This window comes from Malurus melanocephalus, unplaced genomic scaffold, assembly GCF_030028575.1.
Source record: "Malurus melanocephalus ecotype Western Australia unplaced genomic scaffold, MMel_1.1 scaffold_126, whole genome shotgun sequence".
NCBI lineage: Eukaryota > Metazoa > Chordata > Aves > Passeriformes > Maluridae > Malurus > Malurus melanocephalus.
In genome coordinates, this window is record NW_026623358.1 from 1,086,796 (window position 1) to 1,106,632 (window position 19,837).

At 40.9% G+C, this 19,837-nt stretch overlaps 1 protein-coding gene across 1 annotated transcript in view; it reads right to left on the reverse strand.

Moving 5' to 3' along the window:
* Positions 1–1,321: 1,321 nt before the first annotated feature.
* Positions 1,322–19,837, reverse strand: part of ADTRP (androgen dependent TFPI regulating protein) — a 28,991-nt gene continuing 10,475 nt past the window's right edge. The window contains exons 4-6 of the mRNA XM_057370472.1: positions 11,151–11,266; positions 7,232–7,383; positions 1,322–1,376 (exon numbers count right to left, since the gene is read on the reverse strand). Coding sequence (XP_057226455.1) covers positions 1,333–1,376; positions 7,232–7,383; positions 11,151–11,266 — 312 coding nt within the window. The 3' untranslated portion in view covers positions 1,322–1,332. The remainder of the gene's footprint in view (positions 1,377–7,231; positions 7,384–11,150; positions 11,267–19,837) is intronic.

The following is a 19,837-nucleotide window of genomic DNA, read 5'->3' on the forward strand; positions in this document are numbered from 1 at the left end:
TTTTAGCTTCAAGGGTAAAGGAGGGAGGAGTGTGTTTCTGTGTGATCATATGTAACTGCTTACATTCCCCTTGCAAAGTTAGCTGGAGTGAGTTATCTAGACAAACTGGGAATTACTGAATGCATGCACGTCTCTCGTGGRGTTCACTTGGTTTACAGTCTAGGCCTAGCATGTTAACTTCCMAGATTAGAATTTTTATCAGGTGCTTAACACATGAGAAGAACAATCTTATGTATACACATTATCTTTTTATTGCTCACAGGCAGCTTACAACATGTTTCATTTTTGCTAAGCTCCAGCAGCATTCGAAAGGTGAAAATAACCCCCTGGTGAACTGCGTGCACAGTAGCTCTAAGCAAGGGGTTTTGGCAATGAGGATGGAGTTAGACATTTAAGTACTGCAACTAGTCTCAAATCCTCTTTGAATCAGGAATAATAATGGAGATTTTTCTTTTTCACATTGACCATTAAGGAACACTTATGCTAATCTCGGTTTTGCATGCTTATTGGAGTTTGCAAAGCAGATCTCCAGTGTGTTTGGATGCTAACAAAATGTTGAGASTAATAACAGAAATCAACTATATTGAGGAAAATTAGTAAACATGTGAATGGAGTGTAATTATATGGCAGGCAGCTTTATGTTAAACAGTGCTTTAAATTAACATGCTTTCTGTCAAAGCAGTCATACAGTCAGTATAATTAGGTTACTTTTGCTGAGAGATTAACTGAAATCAAGAAAAGGGAGGAAACTGTTGCCTTCAGATTTCCTGTTAAAATGGAGGGGAGATATTAAGCATATTAATATTACAGAAAGTTTCTCGTTGGAAGAACTCAGCTTCATGGTGACTTTCTGAGCAGACATTTCTAATTGCAGTTCTTGTTAGCCCAATTTGTTATCTAGCTAGCTTGGAAGTCACAGCACTGTTAAAATTATCTCTCCTCTTAATTTTTTCCAGACTTGATGAAGGGCAATCCAAACAAGAGCTGGCTTGCGTTCACAGGTCTTTTACAGAGTGGTGCCAAGCTCATGAGGGAGCGCGTTTACCAGTGACAACTTTTAACCATGGACACATCCTCACGTACGTTATGCAAGAGATGAGAAATCTGTGTAAACAGATGAAGACAATTTTCTCATTCAGAGCAGTTGCAGAGTTATCGTGAAAGAGGCAAACATTTCATATTTTCCACCAGTTTTCCATATGTCTGATGTCATAATGGCTTCACCAGAAGCTGAAATGCATTGGAGAAAGGATTTATCACAGCTGTATTTATTTTCCTCTAYTTCATGGCTTCAACATTCATGGAGAGATTGTTTGGCTCCAAGAGGASGATTCACTTGCCTTTCCACTTGTGRTCCAATATTACTATTGAATCTCCTGTTTGGAGACAGAGGAGAAGGTATTATTGGAAAGGGAGGGAAAGGCATAACGGAGAAGTCCTTTCACAGATTAAGCATAAAGAGGACGTGAAACCAGGCCCAGCCTCCCACCTAACATCCCTGGGAACTCTACTCATCTGGGAGTGGAAGCAAATTGSGAGAGCATGTCTTGGACCAGCTGCAAATGCTAAAGTGCTGCAGAAGTCAAATGAGCCTGTAATGTCCCCACAGGTAATGGATTACTCAGTGACGGAGAAATGAATTGAAATCCGCCATGGGCCACACCCTCTGAGAATAACTGTGCTTTGTCCATGGGAGAAAGCGTCTTCCACCGAATGAATCTAGTTTGTTGTACAAGTAMCTGAAAAGCTTTAAAAATAAAGCTTGTCTGGAAGGGCAGCAGATGAGTAATCCCTGCACCTGGGATATCTGGAGGATCCTCACATGGCTGGTCAGGACAGCACAGGACCTACTGAAATCCCACAGCTTTCTGAAGCATCAGCTTGAGACTGGTTGTGCCACTGTGGGGCRCCCAGTGTGGCAATAATCAGCTATTTATAGGTACCTTTTCTAACACACTGTCTCAGCCTCTCTTCCTCCCTGCTGATGACAATTCACTCATATGAAACTCTCTTTTACATGGTCTATCCTTGTCCATAGACTTKGGAGGCTTGGAAACACTCATTGCTGTATTGTATTGGTGTGTACTGACCAATACAGATGGATATTTATGGGGAGGAAAAAGAAAAAAAMCAGCTGCAAAGAAAAAGAGTAGCCTGTTAGGCCAGGGCCAGCCTGTTAACCAGCACTTGTTAATGTCTGGCCTCCACTGACAAATTCATAAACCCTAGTTTGTCAGGGATTTCAATCCAATCTGCCTCCAGTGGATCATCAGATAAACTTATCATCAAGAAKAGGACATGTGACAAATAGTCCAGGTTTCCTTTAAACAGTCAGTCATCTCCACCTGAGGGGTAAACTGCAGCTTTGGGCAGTGACAAATACGAAAGACATAAACTTGCCATCACAGATTTGTGGCACAATTAGGACGAATGGATGAATCAAAAGTAAATATTCATATTTAGTTTGCAAACTCTGGGGTTTAAGTGCTCTTAAATCTGACTGCAATTCATCATTGACAGTATCGTGAAATTATGGATGTAAACATTATTTGGTCACTGAAAGGAACAGATGCACTTGGACTCTTTGTTTTTAAAGGCATGTTGCAACAAATCTTCTGGAAAGAAATCTCAGTTTAAAAATCCCACCTGGATACTGTAGTAGCAAAGGGTGGAACCTGTGTCTGTAATAACTAAATGCAGAACATCAGCATTTTAACATTCCTACAAAAAGTGCTGTTGATAAGGCTGTACCAGTACAATGGTAGCATGACTTCATGCTCCACACAGTTGCCCTTTGCATCCCTTTATTTGCCATTTGGGTTTCTGCAATCTCAACAGCTGCTCGGAATAATGAGAGCATCAAGAATTCAATCTTATTATAGTATTGCTTTGTATTGCACAGATTTGTGAGCTGCACATAGGCTGGAATTCCCAAGGCTACAGGATATTAAGGAAGCTTGGTTTCAAAAGCACATAAATACAAAAAAAAACCAAAAAAACAAAACAAAACAAAACAAAACCTCAGGGAAAGTAATCAGTTGCTAAAACATATATGTTTCTGGAAAATGCATTGAATGCAGAAGTACTCAAAAAAAGAAAAGGAGGAAAAACAGGCTAAAGAGAAGATTGTTGTTTAACTTTAGTTCAGCCTCAGGTAAATATGTTTCAGCAATRTTTTCCCAAGATATTTAAGAGCTCATAGAAGATGTGGAAGAGCACATCCATCTGTGCACTGAGCTCAAGGACTTATTCCACCATAAGTTTCTTCTTTTTACTGAGAGCAATGGCTCTTATTCTTGTTGTGCTGCCTTATCCATTGCTTTATACTATCTTTAATTTTTGTTTTGCCCCTGCCAGTGCTCCTCAGCCAGCTGCTGGCCAAAGCTTTCCCTTCTGGAGGACAGCAAGCATTCCAGTGGTGTGTCAGAGCTGCTGCCCTCTCTGAMAGTCAGCCTCCCCTCTCCCAAAGGATGGTTCCACCACCTGGGGATAAGCATTTCTCTGGGAGAGGTTTTGTGGCTATAAAATCTTGCAAAGTGCCCCTCAGGACGCCTTTCAATCACTAGTGGAGCAAGTAGCTGTTGCTCACCATAGCTACTCTCCTCCTGCGCTTCAGAGTATTGAAATGAAACAGCGGATGAATGTTATTTTGGGGTTTTTTWTCAGATATGTTAGAAGACAAATGAATGTGCTCCATCTTCAAATGCTGGTTCTAGAGAAAAGACCTCACTTAAAAGCTTGCTCTCTCTGATGTGGAGAACTTTGATCCAAATTTTTCCCAAGGATCTGGTTGTCTCAACAAGAGGAAAGCTTAGGCGAATTCTGCTTTGCTTTATTTTTGAGGATTCTAGTTTTTTTTGTAAAAAAAACATGAGATCAGTTGCCTGTGTGATGTTTTCCACCCATCGGGAATGGGAGAAACTCAAACGGTTCATCTTTGGTACTCAAACCCYGGCAGCCAAATGCTTGGCTGAGGTAAATTTATGGAAGTAAAAGAATCAGCTCATTGTTTCAGATTATCCTCTTTGGAGTTTCTGTATTTCTCAACATTGTCTTGTACTCTAGAAACTCTGGGATTTAAAACAAAAAGAAGTCATTACTGGTACTATTTTCTGTGCCTCTCAGGCTGTGCAGCTGGGTTGCCTTAGTTACCACCAATCCAACTGTGTAAGGGGAGGGAGAGGAGAGGCACATGAGAGATAATACATTTTTAAAACCTCCAATACTGTATGAAACAGTTTGTCTATAAATAATAAAATGAATTTAGGGTCTGRCATCCTGAAAAGGGAAAAAAAGGTTATGTTATTCTGCAGCCTGGATTTTCCAGCTCTCAGAAATGATACTGCATCTTTTCAGTCAAGCACAGGATGTAGATTTAACACTTACTTGCTTGAAGCTGAAAGCTGCCATCTATGGACTTTGGAATAAATTAGAACTAAATTTAATTGTGAAAAAGAGTAAATATTTATGTAGCTGGTTTTAGGAAGAATAATAATGTCCTGGAGTTATAAGGGAGGGTGGAAGAGCCCATGTGAAGCATGGTGTGCTGTGGAACAAGCTTAATTTGCAGCCTACAGTCTGCCACAGGATGTAGGTCCAGAAGGAAGCCAGGCTTGCCACTCTGGGGGAGCTGTTCGTTAATCGCTTCTTGCACCTTCAAATAAACACAACTGGGCAACTGTTCTTCATTCGAGTGGGAAAGAAATAAAAAGAAGCAATAGCCCTGGATTTTTTTCCTTTGGGGGGAATCCTGGTGCCAGCAGCCCAGTTGGAGAGCTCTGCCTCATCAGATCCCACCAGCATCAGGTTTAATTGTTCAATGGCTTCAGGTGTTACTGGAGAAGGTGTTTYCAGATGTGCCTATAGGAACCTGGTAGATAACTGCATTCCTTTGTAACCCAAACTGCCTTTGGGGGATGAGGAGGAAGGAAAAGAGAGATCAAAAGTGCCCTTCCATGTACTTTTTCTTTTGGGGGAGGGGGGAGGTGGGCAGGGTGGAGATTGTACAAAGATGAAGAGATCTATCCTCTACCACACTGATAGTTTTGTCTTGTGTGTGGGGGTTGGTGTTTGTTTTCTTCTTTTGTGTTCTGCAGGGTCATTTTGACTGCATCCTCTTGTTTTGATGGGAAGGAGAAACAGGAAAGGGTAGTATGAAAATAAGTACATGGAGCCATTTTTGCTGTGTGAACAAAGGTACACTGGAATCATGTCTTCATCCAGTTTGCAGCTCTTTTTTCTCTGGCAGTGCTAAACCAAAGATTTGTCTCAGTCAGGAATATATTAAGACTCTGGCACACTGTAATTTGGAATAGCTTCCCTGTGGCTGTGTTTCAAGGCTTTATTGGGACTTTGTTATTGATACCAGCTTAAGGAAGTCCTACTCTTCTCTTGGGTGGACACAGCTGAGAAATGGATCAGGAAAAACACTTGGCACCAACATGGGGAAGTGTAGCTCAAGGGGAGTGTCTTGCACATGGATGTAAACACCAYGTAATTGTTAAGGCCAGAATTTTGTGGCTCCTTTGAAAAATGCCAAGTATGCATGGAGACGCAGACCCACCACACAGAGGAGGCCTCCAGGGATTGCAAGAGCACACCAGRTATCAATGGAGAATATTGTGTATTGTTTATCTAGATACTCTGAGGTTACATTCATGCTACCACAACTGGGGGTGTGTTTCAGCCTCTCTGTGTGCACAGAAAAGTTGAGTCTTGCCCCAGCTTCTTTAGTCAGCTGTTGAATATGCATCTAGTTTTTGCAGTTAATTTGGTCTCTGCTTGGTACAACCTTTTGTCCAATCAGTTAACACTTTGGAAATCAAATTATTTTAATTCTGATTATCTCCAACTTATGCAGCAGGCATAYTCTAGGCCTGAAATTACTAATACGTACTCAGTGATGAAAAAAATCTGATGCCCAGATGTAGCAGATACCTTATATAAAAGACTTACGCCACCATGTAGTGATGATGTGGTCTTTGGTTACTATTTATGTGATGCCTCTTAAACCAGAGCTAGTGCAGAAAGGCTGCTGATCTGTTTTCATTTACCAGCAATCCTCATCTCATGTTTATGCAGAATAGGATGCAGCCAAAATCTCCAAACATGGACAAGTGGAGCGAGCATCTTGTTTGCAAAGGTATCAAGCGGTGAAGTTGGTTATTCAGCACATTTGAAAGTCAATCTGCTTCTTTTAGGTAGCTGAGTACGGATGGTGAGAGACTAGCTACAGACACYCTGCTTTGGCTTGACAGGCATGTGAGACTTCGCAAAATGGATCAGGCATCAAATGTTCCCTGAGAACAGAGGGAGGTTGTCTTATTTATTTTCAGAGGTGTTTCTGCAGTGTTTTTTCTTTCATCAGAAAGCTGGTTTAAGAAATTGCAAATGTTCACACATTTGTCCTAAATAAAATACACACATTTCACTGACAGAAACACTTTCATCCTCAAAAACTTAATCTTGAATGAAAAAGGAAAGAGGAAACCAGAAGGAATAATAATGACTATAACAATAATAAGGATAATATCCCCCAAATGTATATATCCCCTGTATATATAATAATGCCAAACCCCCAAAGGTACTTCCTCAGTTCCCTCTTTCTTCCACTTGTTAAATATGCTCTCCTAAATGGCTTTCCCACCCCACCACCATTTGCCCAAGGAAGTTGCCTTTCTTTTTTTTTTTTAGATCACCACTGGTTATACCATTCCCAAAGCAGAAGGGAGAAATTCTAAACAGTTTGTAAAACTTTCTGAAGTGCTATTTTAGTCATGGAGCTGTGCTACGATGCTTTTGCTTGGATACACCAATGTATTCCTGTAAATTTCCAGTAAACACTGCTATTCTCATGTCTGACAAACAACATGTAATGCAGGTGTAAGAGTCTTAGCCTGAGACATGCGGCTTCTCTGGACCCTTCTTTGAGCAGAAATTCAAAATCCAATGATTATGCTGGTAAGAGGTGCTTCTTGAGCCACGTTAGAGAAAGGTGGCCCAACATTTGTCTGGTAGGCTGGGATCCTTCCTCCAATTTGTTTGCTATTTCTCAGCATGTGAGTAGGGCTCGACAGTCATTACCTGCCACCCAAATGCCACCATCCCAACACCTTAGCCAGTGCACTCATGCCCCTTTCCTCTCCCTGCCTGCCTTGGCAATCACAGCAATCAATTTTAAAGGGTTTTTTTTTTCATATGGATAGGCATAATGAACAAAATTTGGACTGACCCCATATCATACGGTTGAGGAACTCTCCAAAGTTGTAGAAGGAGACGATGACGGCAAGGCTACCGGCAAAAAAGGCTGCTAACCCAGAGGGGCTGAACAAAGCAAAGAGAGGATATACCCAYTCTCCCGTCACAGAGTAAATCCACAGGACCCTAGGCAAAGAAGGAGAGAAATTGCCTTTGGTTAAGACCATTCAGTTAGAAGAACCACTTCATCATTTCCAACTCCTAAAGGGCTGAGTTATCAAAACAGACTTGGCACAGAGAAAATTAGCTCAGCTGTCGATACATCTCCTTGGCGCTTGGGCTCTTTGCTGTCAAGCRCACTTGAGCCACTGCTAAATTAGATGGATTTCAGTGCAGGTTGGAATGTGCACAATATTCTGCTATCACCCTGGTGGCATGGGCTATGAACAGCGGTGAAAGGGCAGTGAAATCGTAAAATATTCAGGATCAGGGATGTGCACTTGGCTATGATAACTGACGCTTATTCAAATAAGCTCTCACATATGTTTGCTCTTTAGTTACAAGAGCTTCTCAGCCCCTATGAAGATCCCTGGAGTCTGTGGAGACACAGAGCTGTTCCTCCCTGTCTCAATCTTTCTGCTGTTGACCACTTCTTTGAGAAGTGGAAAGAAGTTTTCAGGAGGTGAGAGGGCAAGGGGAATTCTCCAGCTCCTTTTCTTTTCTAAGAGGAGGAAGAGAAGAGGAATGGGTAGGTGGGAAACAGATGTGGCTGCTTCACACTTTTGTGCTGGAACTTTGTTTGCAAAGCATGGTTTGGAAAAGAAGGACAAGAAAGACGATTAATATGCCTGCTTTATAGGGTTTCTTTACTCCTAATTGYGCTGTCTTTTTCTGCCTTTTTAATTCTCTCAGAAAATGTCTTGTAGTACTGTCAGTTCACTGGTAAAGTGTTCATTGTTTATGGCTCATAACAGTTGTTGTTAGAAAATGACWGAACTTTAAGAATATAAAAGTGATCTTTATATATTGAGTGTAAGAAAAAAGAATTTTTGTGAATAAGATTATGTATATTTATATTGATTATGTTAAGAAATAAAGAAATAGGGTAGATTGTCATTGACTGTTATGAGGATGAGCCATTTTAACAAGGGCAGCGCTTCCCTAAAACAAACTTTTAGGTCCAAATGATCCTAAAAGATTTAAATCTTTATTAAGAAAAAAACATATCTGAGGAGTATGTCGTACTTTCCACCACCAGTTCTAACCTGGGAATGCAATCACAATTTTTTCTTATGGCTCCCAGCCTGCTCCCTTACACTGAGGATCATGCCTCAAAGAGAAGTGACAAACAGGCTGCCCCACTATCATGAAACTGTTATTACAGTGAGGAATGGGAGAACACTAAGGAGGGGAAAAAGAAGGCTGAAAAGATGCTTCTTCCTCTCTTTACTAAAAGAAGGAAGGAATGGGGCATAAAGAAGTTGGTTTTGTCTTGCCTGTGAATTGAGATTTACTAATCCTCACCTAAGGGATAGAGTGCAGAAATGGAGGGGATTGATAGTAGAGCTATCTGGACTCAGCATGGAAATATTTAAATGTAGAGACACATTTTTCATGACTCAAGATTTTTTCATCTAACAAAGAGAGCTCTGGAACACCTAACTGATTGAAAAAAAAAAAAAAAACAACCAACCTAAAAGCCTGCAGGAAAGGCCCCTGAGAGGCTGAGCAGAAATACTGAAGTCCAGGTGTTAAGTGGAGCCTATGCAAATGTCAGCATTTGTTCTTCACTGCACAAGACTCCTCTTTTCATGTTGTGTCTTAAACACAGTAAAACAGAGAGTGACAGCCACCTTTCTTTTATGTAACAAGGAACTAGATTAACTTGATGCAATTTGGCCAGCTGGTGAAGCACTCCAACATATATTTTCAAACCCAAACAAGTGACTACACAGGGTGTTCAAAGCCACAGTGAAACCCTGCTCAGAGGCAGGCGTCGGGTGCAAGGTGTAACTGGCTGCTCAATTTTTCTGCTGTCTTGGAGGGACCAGTCACTTCTCAGCCCTTCAACACTGCAGCAATGGCAGTGACAGTTCAAGGAGAGGCTTGTAGGAAGGACTCTGTTGCTTGTGTAACATATGGTGCCCAAATGGGGCTATTAAATCACCAGGTTGCAGCACCAACAGTAAAATATGTACTTGTGTTAAGATTTCAGTGCACAGGCCAGAACATTTTTGCTGTTGGTTGAAAGCTGTTGTCTGTGATTTGCAGGGAGCCACAAAGTGGAGGCAAAAAGTAAGCAGGCAGGAGGTTCCTTGCTGATTTGGAAACAATATTGGCATCCTAATATCTTTTATCCAGTTGTCAGGGCCCTGGGACACAGGGGACAAGCRCTCCAAGAGACCACCTTGCACTCACAACCCTGGCAGCACAATGCAGCACCAACGCATAGGGTGGGCTCAGATGTGTTGATGCTTRTGTTGATCTTCATCCTTTGGTGTGGATTCTGGTCCTGATATGAGCCATGTCTCCTGAGAGGTGAAATTGCTCAGCCAATAGGGATTTTAGGGAAAAGCATGGCACATATGGCTGCACGACTTGCTGGAAGATCAGTCTGGTCTCAAAGACAGTAAAACCCAAATGTTGTCATAAGACAAGCAAAACAAAGCTGGCATTAAGCAACTGGGTGAATCAGAACATAGAAAAGGAATTCAGGAAGCCATAGTCATAATCCTATTAGTCTCTGGGCTGGATTAGAATAAATGGCTCCTAATTTGCTTATGTAATGTAGCAGTGAAGTCCCCTGCTTCCACAGACACTCTGTTGGGTTTCAAGTCACACAAGTGTTTCATCTGTACAGTTTATTTTCTATTTCAAATTTTCACTCACTGGGGTGAAGATGGTTTCTAGCTSAGAGTGAGAGCTGGTGGGTAGGAGTGGGAAGGATGGGTTTCCTCATAGTCCCAGACTTCTCAGAAGTCTTTGCATGAGGACAAGTCACTTCCTCACTGACTTGGATCCTTTTGTTGTTAGACAGGTGCTCTGTATTCTCCGCCCTAGAACCTGGATGTTTCCTCAGCTCTGGAAAGTTGGATCACAGTATACCCTGAAAGTGTACAGACCTCTTCCTGAGCTGGGTCTCAATCTAAGGCATCCTCTGAGAGGTTTAAAGTGTGGGGAGCTGCCCATAGTTACATGGAGTGGCAGTGCCTCCATATCCCAGCACTGCAGTCAGGATGCAATGAGCAAACCCAGCTCCAGGGATGCATGACACACACACAGCAGGTGGACAGATGGCTGTGAGCTGTGGGAGGTGCTGATTAGATGTAGTTAACTCTTTCAGGGTCATTCTCCGACAGGTTGGGGCTCAGCTCGTGCATTGCAGGAAATGTAGGCAGTGTCCACTGGTGAAATGGGAGGTGGTAGAGGGGCAGGTGCCTCTGCTCTACCCACCAGTTTGCACCTGGCTCCAAGGATCGTTTTCTGTCTCGAGTTTCTAAAACCACCCATGTGTCCCTGCCAAATACCAAACTAAGTTTTACTCCTGTCCTGCTCCCATGACCCCCAGACCTTTTGGGATCTGGTGTTTTTGCAGTGAGCACGACAATGAGTGGAGGTAAATTTGATAGTACTGGTAGAAATAAAAAGTTCAGCCTAGAAGAAATTACTGGAAGTATCCCTGAGTTTATGGCAATTTAGTTACTTTCCTGTAAGAGGCCTTACAAGAGCAGGAGACACTCTATAAGGTCTCAGGACCTGTATTGTGTTCRAAGAAACCTGCCTTGCCTACATTTGGAAATAGTTTTCATGGGTCTCAGCTGAAGTTTAAATGGTTTCTCCACAGAACAGATTGCTATCTACCATGTGTCTGARTGGGAATTTAGATCCAAAGTACAGCGTTTGCGCTTATTTTACTAAGTAGATTACTAGAACAAAAAATACTGAATTCTTACCAACTGATATAAAGAAAAGCAACAAATCCCAAAAGGATCAATCCATTCTTCTTTGCTGGGTAACGATGAGGCAAGGCAAGGATTTCCAGGAGAGCAAATGGCAATACAGCCGTGTGCTGAGGAAACAAGAGAGATTCTGTCACTGACGAATCGCAGTGCCCCGCCTGCAGTCATTGTTGTTCACAAAGCTCAGGCATCTGCTCACGAGCAAAGGATTATTTAACAGTACTGAGYATAATTGTATACAAATGTGCATACTCCACTTTTTTATAATTAAGAAGTACCCCTACATAGTAAGCACAAAAATTTTCTTGTTAATATGATGTAAAAATGAGGTTTGCCTGTAGWATGATCTATGTTTATAACAGTCGAGCTCTCCTTTCGCATTTTGTAATGCAATAATTTTTTTGTAATTCCCATGAGAGTACAAAAGATATTGAACTCCATCATTATGTACGATTGAGGATTGTCAAAAGAGTGCTCCTTGAACTCATTGAGCAATTGCTGAACTGCCTACATGTTCTTTTCAAGTCATTATTGTATTTTATACAGTGTCATTTATTACTTGCTGCAGTAMAATCCCAGTGTGTTGTGCTTCTCTTTGTAAAAGGAAAAGCAGGGTTGTAAACATACAGAAGACTTCCTTTAGCTATGATTGAAGGTGATGAAGGAACTTCAAAGAAGCTTATCCAATAGTTAGAAAGGACTTAGCTTGCTGGAGAAATGTGTTTTTCTTTTCTCTCTTTATTTTTTAGTTGAAGAGTTTGAAGTGTAGCTCCAGTTTCAAGGACTTTAATGATAACAATCTGAGCATGGAGGATTTTCAGCACTGGGCGGACAGTTTGGTTGCACTGACTGTTTTGTGGTGAGGAGCTGCMTTCAAGAGGGATGCTCCTTGCCATGGGGATGCTGGGAGCACAGCAGAAAGCCTTCTGGGTTCAGATGCTGAATSGCCAATATGGGGATTCGCAGGATGCTAACACCTCAGCTTGTTGACTGATTTGTACCAATTTAAGAAAATAATTTGTTTGGGTGAAATTTCCCCACTAAAACTTTTGTATTCCCCRTGCAAGCAAACAACAACTTTGAATTGCAATGCTTAGGACAGATAGTAACAGTGCTGGGGAACAACACAGCAAAAACAGTCAATGAAATGTAGCAGGAGAAARCTATAGCAACAACTGTAGCTGATTAGTTGGTGAAATTCCTGCTAATTAAGTAAATAATTTCATGGGTGGATGGGKGAGGTATGGGAGAAGAGCAACAAAGAAAGATAGAAAGACTTTTAAATAGAAAAAATGTCAAACTAAGGGTTTTTTTTTTGTCTTTTTCACTAAAGGCACAACCTGCTGGACATATGGTATGAAGATTCCTCTTGTCCCAAGGAAATAGGTCTAACATTTTTAATGCATGTATTTTCCAGAAACTACACTCAGTATCTGATATGTTAGTATGGTGTCAAAGTTTTACTGTTGTATATTTATGGTATAAGTTGTCAAAAATACACATTAAATTCTTAAAATGCACACTGAGCTATAAATGGCATGCATGAAAACAGTCTTTAGCTATTTGTTTAAGAGATAGACATTCATTTTTGTCTGCTGCTTCCAAGTGRCAACTCCCTGGAAGCTGCATGTCCTACGTCAGCCCTCCTAACACACTCTGGAGCTGCTATTCATACCTGACTGTCCTTCTACCAAAACAACCATTCCACCGCAGTTACCCTTTTTCAGACAAAATAGATAGAAAATATTTATTTGATGTTCCAGTTCCTCTCAGTCATTGGCACTGGCATTATCTTCTGCTCTCTTTCACAAAGTATTCTTCAGCTCTACACCCTGCTTGTTTGATTGCAGAGGTGTCAGTAGAAGCGATTCCTGGATTCATTTAACCAGAAAAATATCTTCAGTGCATACACTTTTCATCTATAATCCCTGTAACTGACTTTTAGTCAGAAATCCATGTGWTAAGCTGCATTCACAGAGATTTTTAAAAGAGTTTCTTTTCCATAGTGGAACAATAGTTTGTCCTTGAACAAAACCCAAGATGCCTACGGCAAGGCAGCAGTGACGGAAAACCTGCACCTTGTCCTCATTTTTAGGCTTTAGCCTGAGCTTTTGGCTGGCAGTCTGATTTAGAGCACCTCATTTTGATAGGTATTTTGGAGCATGCCCAGCAAASAGCAGCGCAAACAGCCAGAAAGTATGAAAAGGAAAGAAGCCCAAAGGCAGGCACAGAAACTGTGAATGCATTGAATGTGTGGTTGCATCTAGGGAGGAAAGGAAAATGAGGAGCTTCAAAGGCTTAAGAGGTTGCTGCAGTGATGATTGGCGCCCATAATGCCTGCAAAAGACTGCTGGAGGATCTCCTTTTTAGTCTGTACTGATTTAGGAAAGGCCGATATGCTTTGCTAGTCACTTTTGTCAGGCTCCTCCTCTTACATGGGAGCTAGAGAAAACACTCAGGAGCCTATAAATTGATAGAAGCTTGAAAGTTACTGGCAAAACTGGAAAATCTGGCTGCTTTTGGAAACAGCCAAGAGTTTGGTGGAAGGGGTAGGTTGAAATTTCTGCTCATCYTGATTCCATGAGTGTCCACTGCTTGTAAGAGAAAGAGAGCTCCCACATCCAAGGACAGCAAAAGCATTCAGGAGTGGAACTGCCTGCCTCTGTTTTGCAAACAGTTTCTTAATGGTCTTGGATTTATCCTGATTTGGAAAAACAAATGCAAAAAAAAAAAAAAAAATTGTGTGGCATAGGAAAGCTGCAAGCTTCTCTCTTCCCAAGTCCTGTGATGTCACTAGCTCATGACTGTGTGCTGTGTGTTCTGTTCAAATAATTGTGTCTTTAAAAATATATTTTGCCATGTATATTAATTATACATGCTTTTTTTGTAGAGCCATTTAAATGCCTTCCTGAGACAGACTTCTACAATAGTTCTCAGCTTCCTCAAGCACCCCCAGGATGATTTTTTAAAAAAATTAGTATTTTTCCTTTGTGGATATAAAGGATTTTTTGTCATTTTCCCCCTCTGCCCCCAATTCCTTCTCACATACACATACACCTCAGGCTCATAAACATGTGGGAAAATCTTCCCTTGCACCTCTGCTATCCCAGGGTGTATTTCTGCCAAGCCAAATTTGTGCATTAACAGTAAAATCACAGAGGAATTTCTATCAAGCACCCGAGCAAGTTTATGACAGCAGACAYGTATTTGTAGAACAGACACCAGGGGAGTGTGTGGATGGCTACAGGACACAGAGCCTGTCCTTTGCCTACAACACCCGGAAGGCTTTCCACATGATTTCCCTCTCACAGCCAAGAGATGTTGACTTTGGCAACATCATTAGTGATAGACCATATATCATGGTTAATCATATCTGATGAAAAGCTATAAATGCTTCTCAAATCCTTCTCTCAAAAAAAAAAAAAAAAAAAAANAAAAAAAAGAGTATTTTCTCATCCGCATTATTTTTAACCATAGGTCTCTAGTGCATAGTCATTAAATATATTTTCAACCCTATTTAGCAGCGTTTCATATTCTCAAACTGACGCATGTCTGAGGAGTGCAGTATTTGTATGGGGCCAAATTAAAATATACAGTTTTGCCTCTTCCTTTAAAGAAAACTTAATAATTAAGCTCAGATTGACACAGATCAAAACATTGGCAAAACTTGCTGGAAACAGTGACTCATTTTTTATTTCAATTAACAGTTTCTCAGTTTCACATATAAACAGTGAAACTGTCAAAAATAATTATCACAGAGGGAGGAAAAGAAAAAAGAACCCTATTTCATTCCAAGGTAAGGAAAACAGGCTAAAACAATAGCTGTGCGTACTGATCAGGCTCTTAATGAACCAAACTGAATCAGAGAGCTTTTCCCTACTCTTGGMAGGAATCTTGTTGGTACTTATTTTTATGTTCTTTGAAATATTGATGTATATTTATTTGTCTAACAACCTCTGTTTGTTGAGGAAAGCTTTCAGCTTACAAATTTTGCAAGAGAAGAATTTGTTTTACTTCTTTCTATAAAGTGGTTTACTTTCTTTCTATTTCTATAGAAATTTAGTTAACTAATCATACTTTTAGTCTGAATTCTGCTTCCAAACATTCAACTTTAAAATCCTTAGTGTCTCCTTTYAGCACTTGTTGTGAGTTTTGACTTGGTTTTGGTTTCTTTGCTTTTTTCCTGAAAAATTCAGGTGATTCTGAACTRATAACAAAATTGCAGATATCTGTTTTGTTGCTCATAAACTCTGGCACATGGATACAGGGGAAAGAAAGTTTCYTAAACGTATGCTGAACTTCATCTGAAATATTGGCACGTTAACTTATCTCCTGCAGACAAGAACATTCCCCTGCTTCTTTACTTTTTGTTTCCTACCCTGTGTTGTATGTTTCCCAGGATACATTTCAGGTTCACGAGTTTAAACTGAGATAACTATTCCTCTCTCAATATCATTTCCAGTGTTCGCTAAGCCCATATGGAATTTTTTCTTCCCATATTTTGAGCGATTTGTCTATTTATTTAATGCTATATCCTCATTTTGCCATTGAGAATTCAAGTAAGAGCGAGTTTCCTGGGGCTGAGAAGAGAGAGTTGGGTAGAATTTGTGCTCAGCTGCAAGCYCCAGCCTAGGCTGAGTTTTGAGCCCATGAGTAATCTCCCCAGAGCTGCTGAGATCACTTGTGCGCCTGACGCGTGTGTCGCAGTTGACTCGCTGTGACCTTGTTTGACTTCGGAGCAAAGGAAATGATGCCTCGGTTGACCAGAGCTGTTTGTTTCTAATTCGTCTGCATTTACATACCCTCCGTGTCTGCTTTCCATTAACATGTGAGACTTCAGGGAGGGATCTTTTCACAAACAGTTACCACTGGCCAAACTAAACTCCACTGGGCACAGTTGGAGACCATCAAGTGTTTTTGAAAAACTGCCTTTCAGACCAATGAGTTTCTCCTTTCAGCCCAATTCCCCGCAGAGCTTGTGTGCTGACAACCTCTCGTGGCCAATACTCATGCTTCTCTCTTCCCATCGGTATGTGGYTGCAAAGGAAAAGGAAAAACCTGCTCTGGTGCTGCCTTATGAGGCTCATAAGCCAGAGTTCATTGGTTGCCCCTTGAGGTGTTTACTCAGATACTCAGCTCTTTGCTGGGAAACATCCTCTCATCCATGGAAATTTCCTTGAATTGGATGCTTTCATGAACAATTACAGCCTGTGTTATCTGGGCGTAATAAAACTAAATGGCTTCCTGTCACTAAAACCTCTGTTTAGTTTTACACTCATAATTTTCCGAATCTCTGTATGGTCTGTCCTTTCTTGGCTTAATTTTGGAATAAATTCCCTCTTTTGATTTATTTTGCTATTATTTTGCTTGCGTACAARTGTCTCCATCAAAATTTTCTTTTCCAATCTCTCCCTATACATTTTTCTTCCTTTCTTAAGCACTCTTTTTTTGCTCACGGTTGAAAGGGCTTAAGCCTTATTATTCATTTAAGCRTTATTATTCATTTTATATCTTTAGCATCTTGCCATGTTTAGTTGAAGACATAATTCTCTCCTAGGGTTACTACATGTCTTTTATATTTCCAACCATCAGTGCATTTTCAGGGAACCAAGGATTTATTTTATGGATAGAGTGRGAGGCACACAGAGTCTGTTACTGAGCAGGTGTGGTGACAGATTAGTGAGGAAGCCATTGCTCAATTTAATTGCAGCAGCAYTCCTCTCTGAGCATCGGCTACTACCTGTTTCTGCCCTTTCCAGCTTCATTCATGCTCACCTGTAAAGCAACATTATTATTTTTTTCTTAGACATGTAGGTAGTTTGGGAGCGTTATTGTGAAAAATGGATGAAACATTAGACCAGTTGTATGATCAAAGGTAAAAGAGCTTCAGAGGTAAAGTTTCTTGCCTGCACACATGCATTTTTGGGAAYAAGGCCCTGGCTGAATATCCTGTTGCTTACTAGCAAATGTTTTGTCTCAATGTCAATGCCAGAATTTTAATTGCATTTCTCCCTGACATTAGATATGTAGTCWAAGAAACTGATGTTGCGCTGCAGCTGGAGGCTGACAGGAGACTGAAGTGAGCCATCCTTTGCCGTGGAATATTTGTCTCCAGCTGTTCCTTCGTGGGGTGGATTACAGAGACTGCACCTGTGCATACTGGGGTAGCGGCAGCCCAGGAGGATTCCATGCCATAACATTTGTCTATGAAACACATACTTTCTCCCTGAGGAAATGGGCTTATGTCAACAAAAATGGAAACTTCAAAAAAATCTGCTGGGAAAAGCTAAGCATCTTTGCTCTTAAATGTGTGGGGTGATTAATTCTGTGTGCCATATTCCTCATACACACATTCTTCTTCTTTTGCCAAAAGCAGAATRTATTTGGCAGCCTATGAATGTCCATAGTTGCCAGACAGCTTAAAATTGAGATTCTGTGAAATGCAGAGTGATGGAAATGTTTCTCCCTTGTGTAAATGTGCAAGAATTACTAAGCRTTAAATACCACTTGCAAAGAGAATAGTTTAAGGTGGTTAAAGATGAACYGGAGGTTGTTCTCATATACACACCTGGAGTAGGAGTTGAGTTCAAGTGGCCTGGACAAGAGGGTTTGATTAGTGACACAGCAGCTTCCTAAAATAGCTGTAGTAAGATATAATCCTTTGCACAGAWACCCTCACATGWGAGCAAGAGTAATTTTTATTTGTATAACTTACTATTTTTYCCAGATGGAGGTAAATCACCTGATCTGAAATACCATTTCTGTTGRTGCAGATGTGTCCAYGCTGGGAAAGGTAAGGTTTAGCTGGGTAGGGAGAACACAAGCAGCTTGTGTGTACCAAGGAAAGCTCCAAGATGAGAGGGGACATCGTGAGTCCTGCTGATGTTCTTACTGTCAGGGCCTGCCTCAGTGAAGGAAAATTGCTTGTACGCACCCTGCTTGTTCTCTCACTCCCTTGTTCTTTCACTCCCTGCTTGTTCTCTCACTCCTTGGCTTTAACAGTGCAAAGTGCAAAGGAGCTTCAGAAGCTCAGGCAATGTGCGATCTGTTGTCATCTTTACTGAAAGTCTGCCAGGTCAGACACGGGTTTTTTGAGCCTCTGTTTACCTTCCTTCCTTGTCTATTCTCAGCTTTTTAGCTTATAAAAGTTTCTGAACATGCACATTTCATAACCATGTGTCAGAAGAGAGCCCAGAAAGCTAAAATTCTGTTTTTTGTAMAAGTGAGAGGGTAACCCAGCTACAGGGTAAACTAAAAAAAGAGGTAGCCAAACTGAACTTAGCTGCAGCCTGAAAATAAAGAAAATTGTGCTTTTTAGGAGCACTGTGCCTACAGACTGAAAATATAAATCTTTTACAAAAACACAATTGTACCATTACCATTTTTYGTGGACACATCTGCTCAACATTTACATGTATCATTTGTTATAGATCAAAATGTATTTGAGTTATCTCTTCTGACCCAACATTGCCCCCCTTTATTTAGCATTCAATTCTGTCAGACCCTTCAAAATGCAATGTTCCCCACTACTGCCATTAAGTTGAATAATACATGCATATGGTTTAATCCAAGCTGTCTCCAGCAGTTCATCTCCTTCTGGAGAGTATCCAGAWGTTGCTTGGAAAGAGATGACTGCGAAAAAAATACACAAATTCACTTGACAAATTGGCCAGCGTATCTTCTGTCTCAGCCATCTTCCACTTCAAAAASCTTGTTGAAATAAAATAATTGTGCTTGAGACATAAGTAGAATGGACATTTTTCATCTCCAAAGCTCAASGTTTTGTATAAAGGTAGTGAAATATAAGACCAAAAGAAGTGGAAATTTAGGTTCAGCTTTTGGGTTAAGCTCAGCAGAATAACAATGACCGAAACCTAGATAGTCCAGAATATTTGGTCTTCTTCAAAAATGAGAAAAATTCCTTTCTACCTTAACCATCTGTCCCAAATGGTTCTACTTAGAGTGCAAAAACATGGCTCAACTGTAGCGCTTCACTCTGCAACYCTGGGCTACCTGGTAGGTGACAACAACTCTTTCCTGCTATAAGAGCAGTCCACGAGAGGAAAAAATGGCTATTCATTTCTGCCAGGAAGGTGCTGCAGCATCACCACAAAGCCAAGGAGCCCAGCATTCCTGAAGTGGTTTTGCATGGTTATTTTTCAGGTTCTCTCTCCAGTTACATAACAACATATGCTTTCCCTATTTACAACATTAAAATAGACTGAGATTTAAAAAAAAMMCAAATACTCCCACTGCAGATGATATGCACTGATGCTTACTCCTGATACACCATGTCTTTCTCCACCAAAGCCAGCTACATGCTGTCTCAATCTGCCATGAGATGCCTGTAGTCTCAGAGACATAATGTAATAGCAATAGGCAAGGAAATGAACCCAAAGAAAAAGTGTCTGYTTGGCAGTCAGAAGTTGGAGTTTGTCCCTTAAAGTGTTGGTACATCCCTGGGTCTCCCTGGTGTTKCCAGCAGATATTTTGTGTTGGAAAAAAGAAGTGCCTCAGCTAAGCCTGAAGGCACCTGTTGGGAGGTGTTCCAAAACACAAGGATTGTCGATAGCAGGGATCAATCTACGCTGGTGGCAGATGTTTTATGCTTGATAGTGACGGGAAGGAAAATTTCCTACACAGGGACTGTCAAGCACAAGATGTCTGCAGTGTATTAGGAG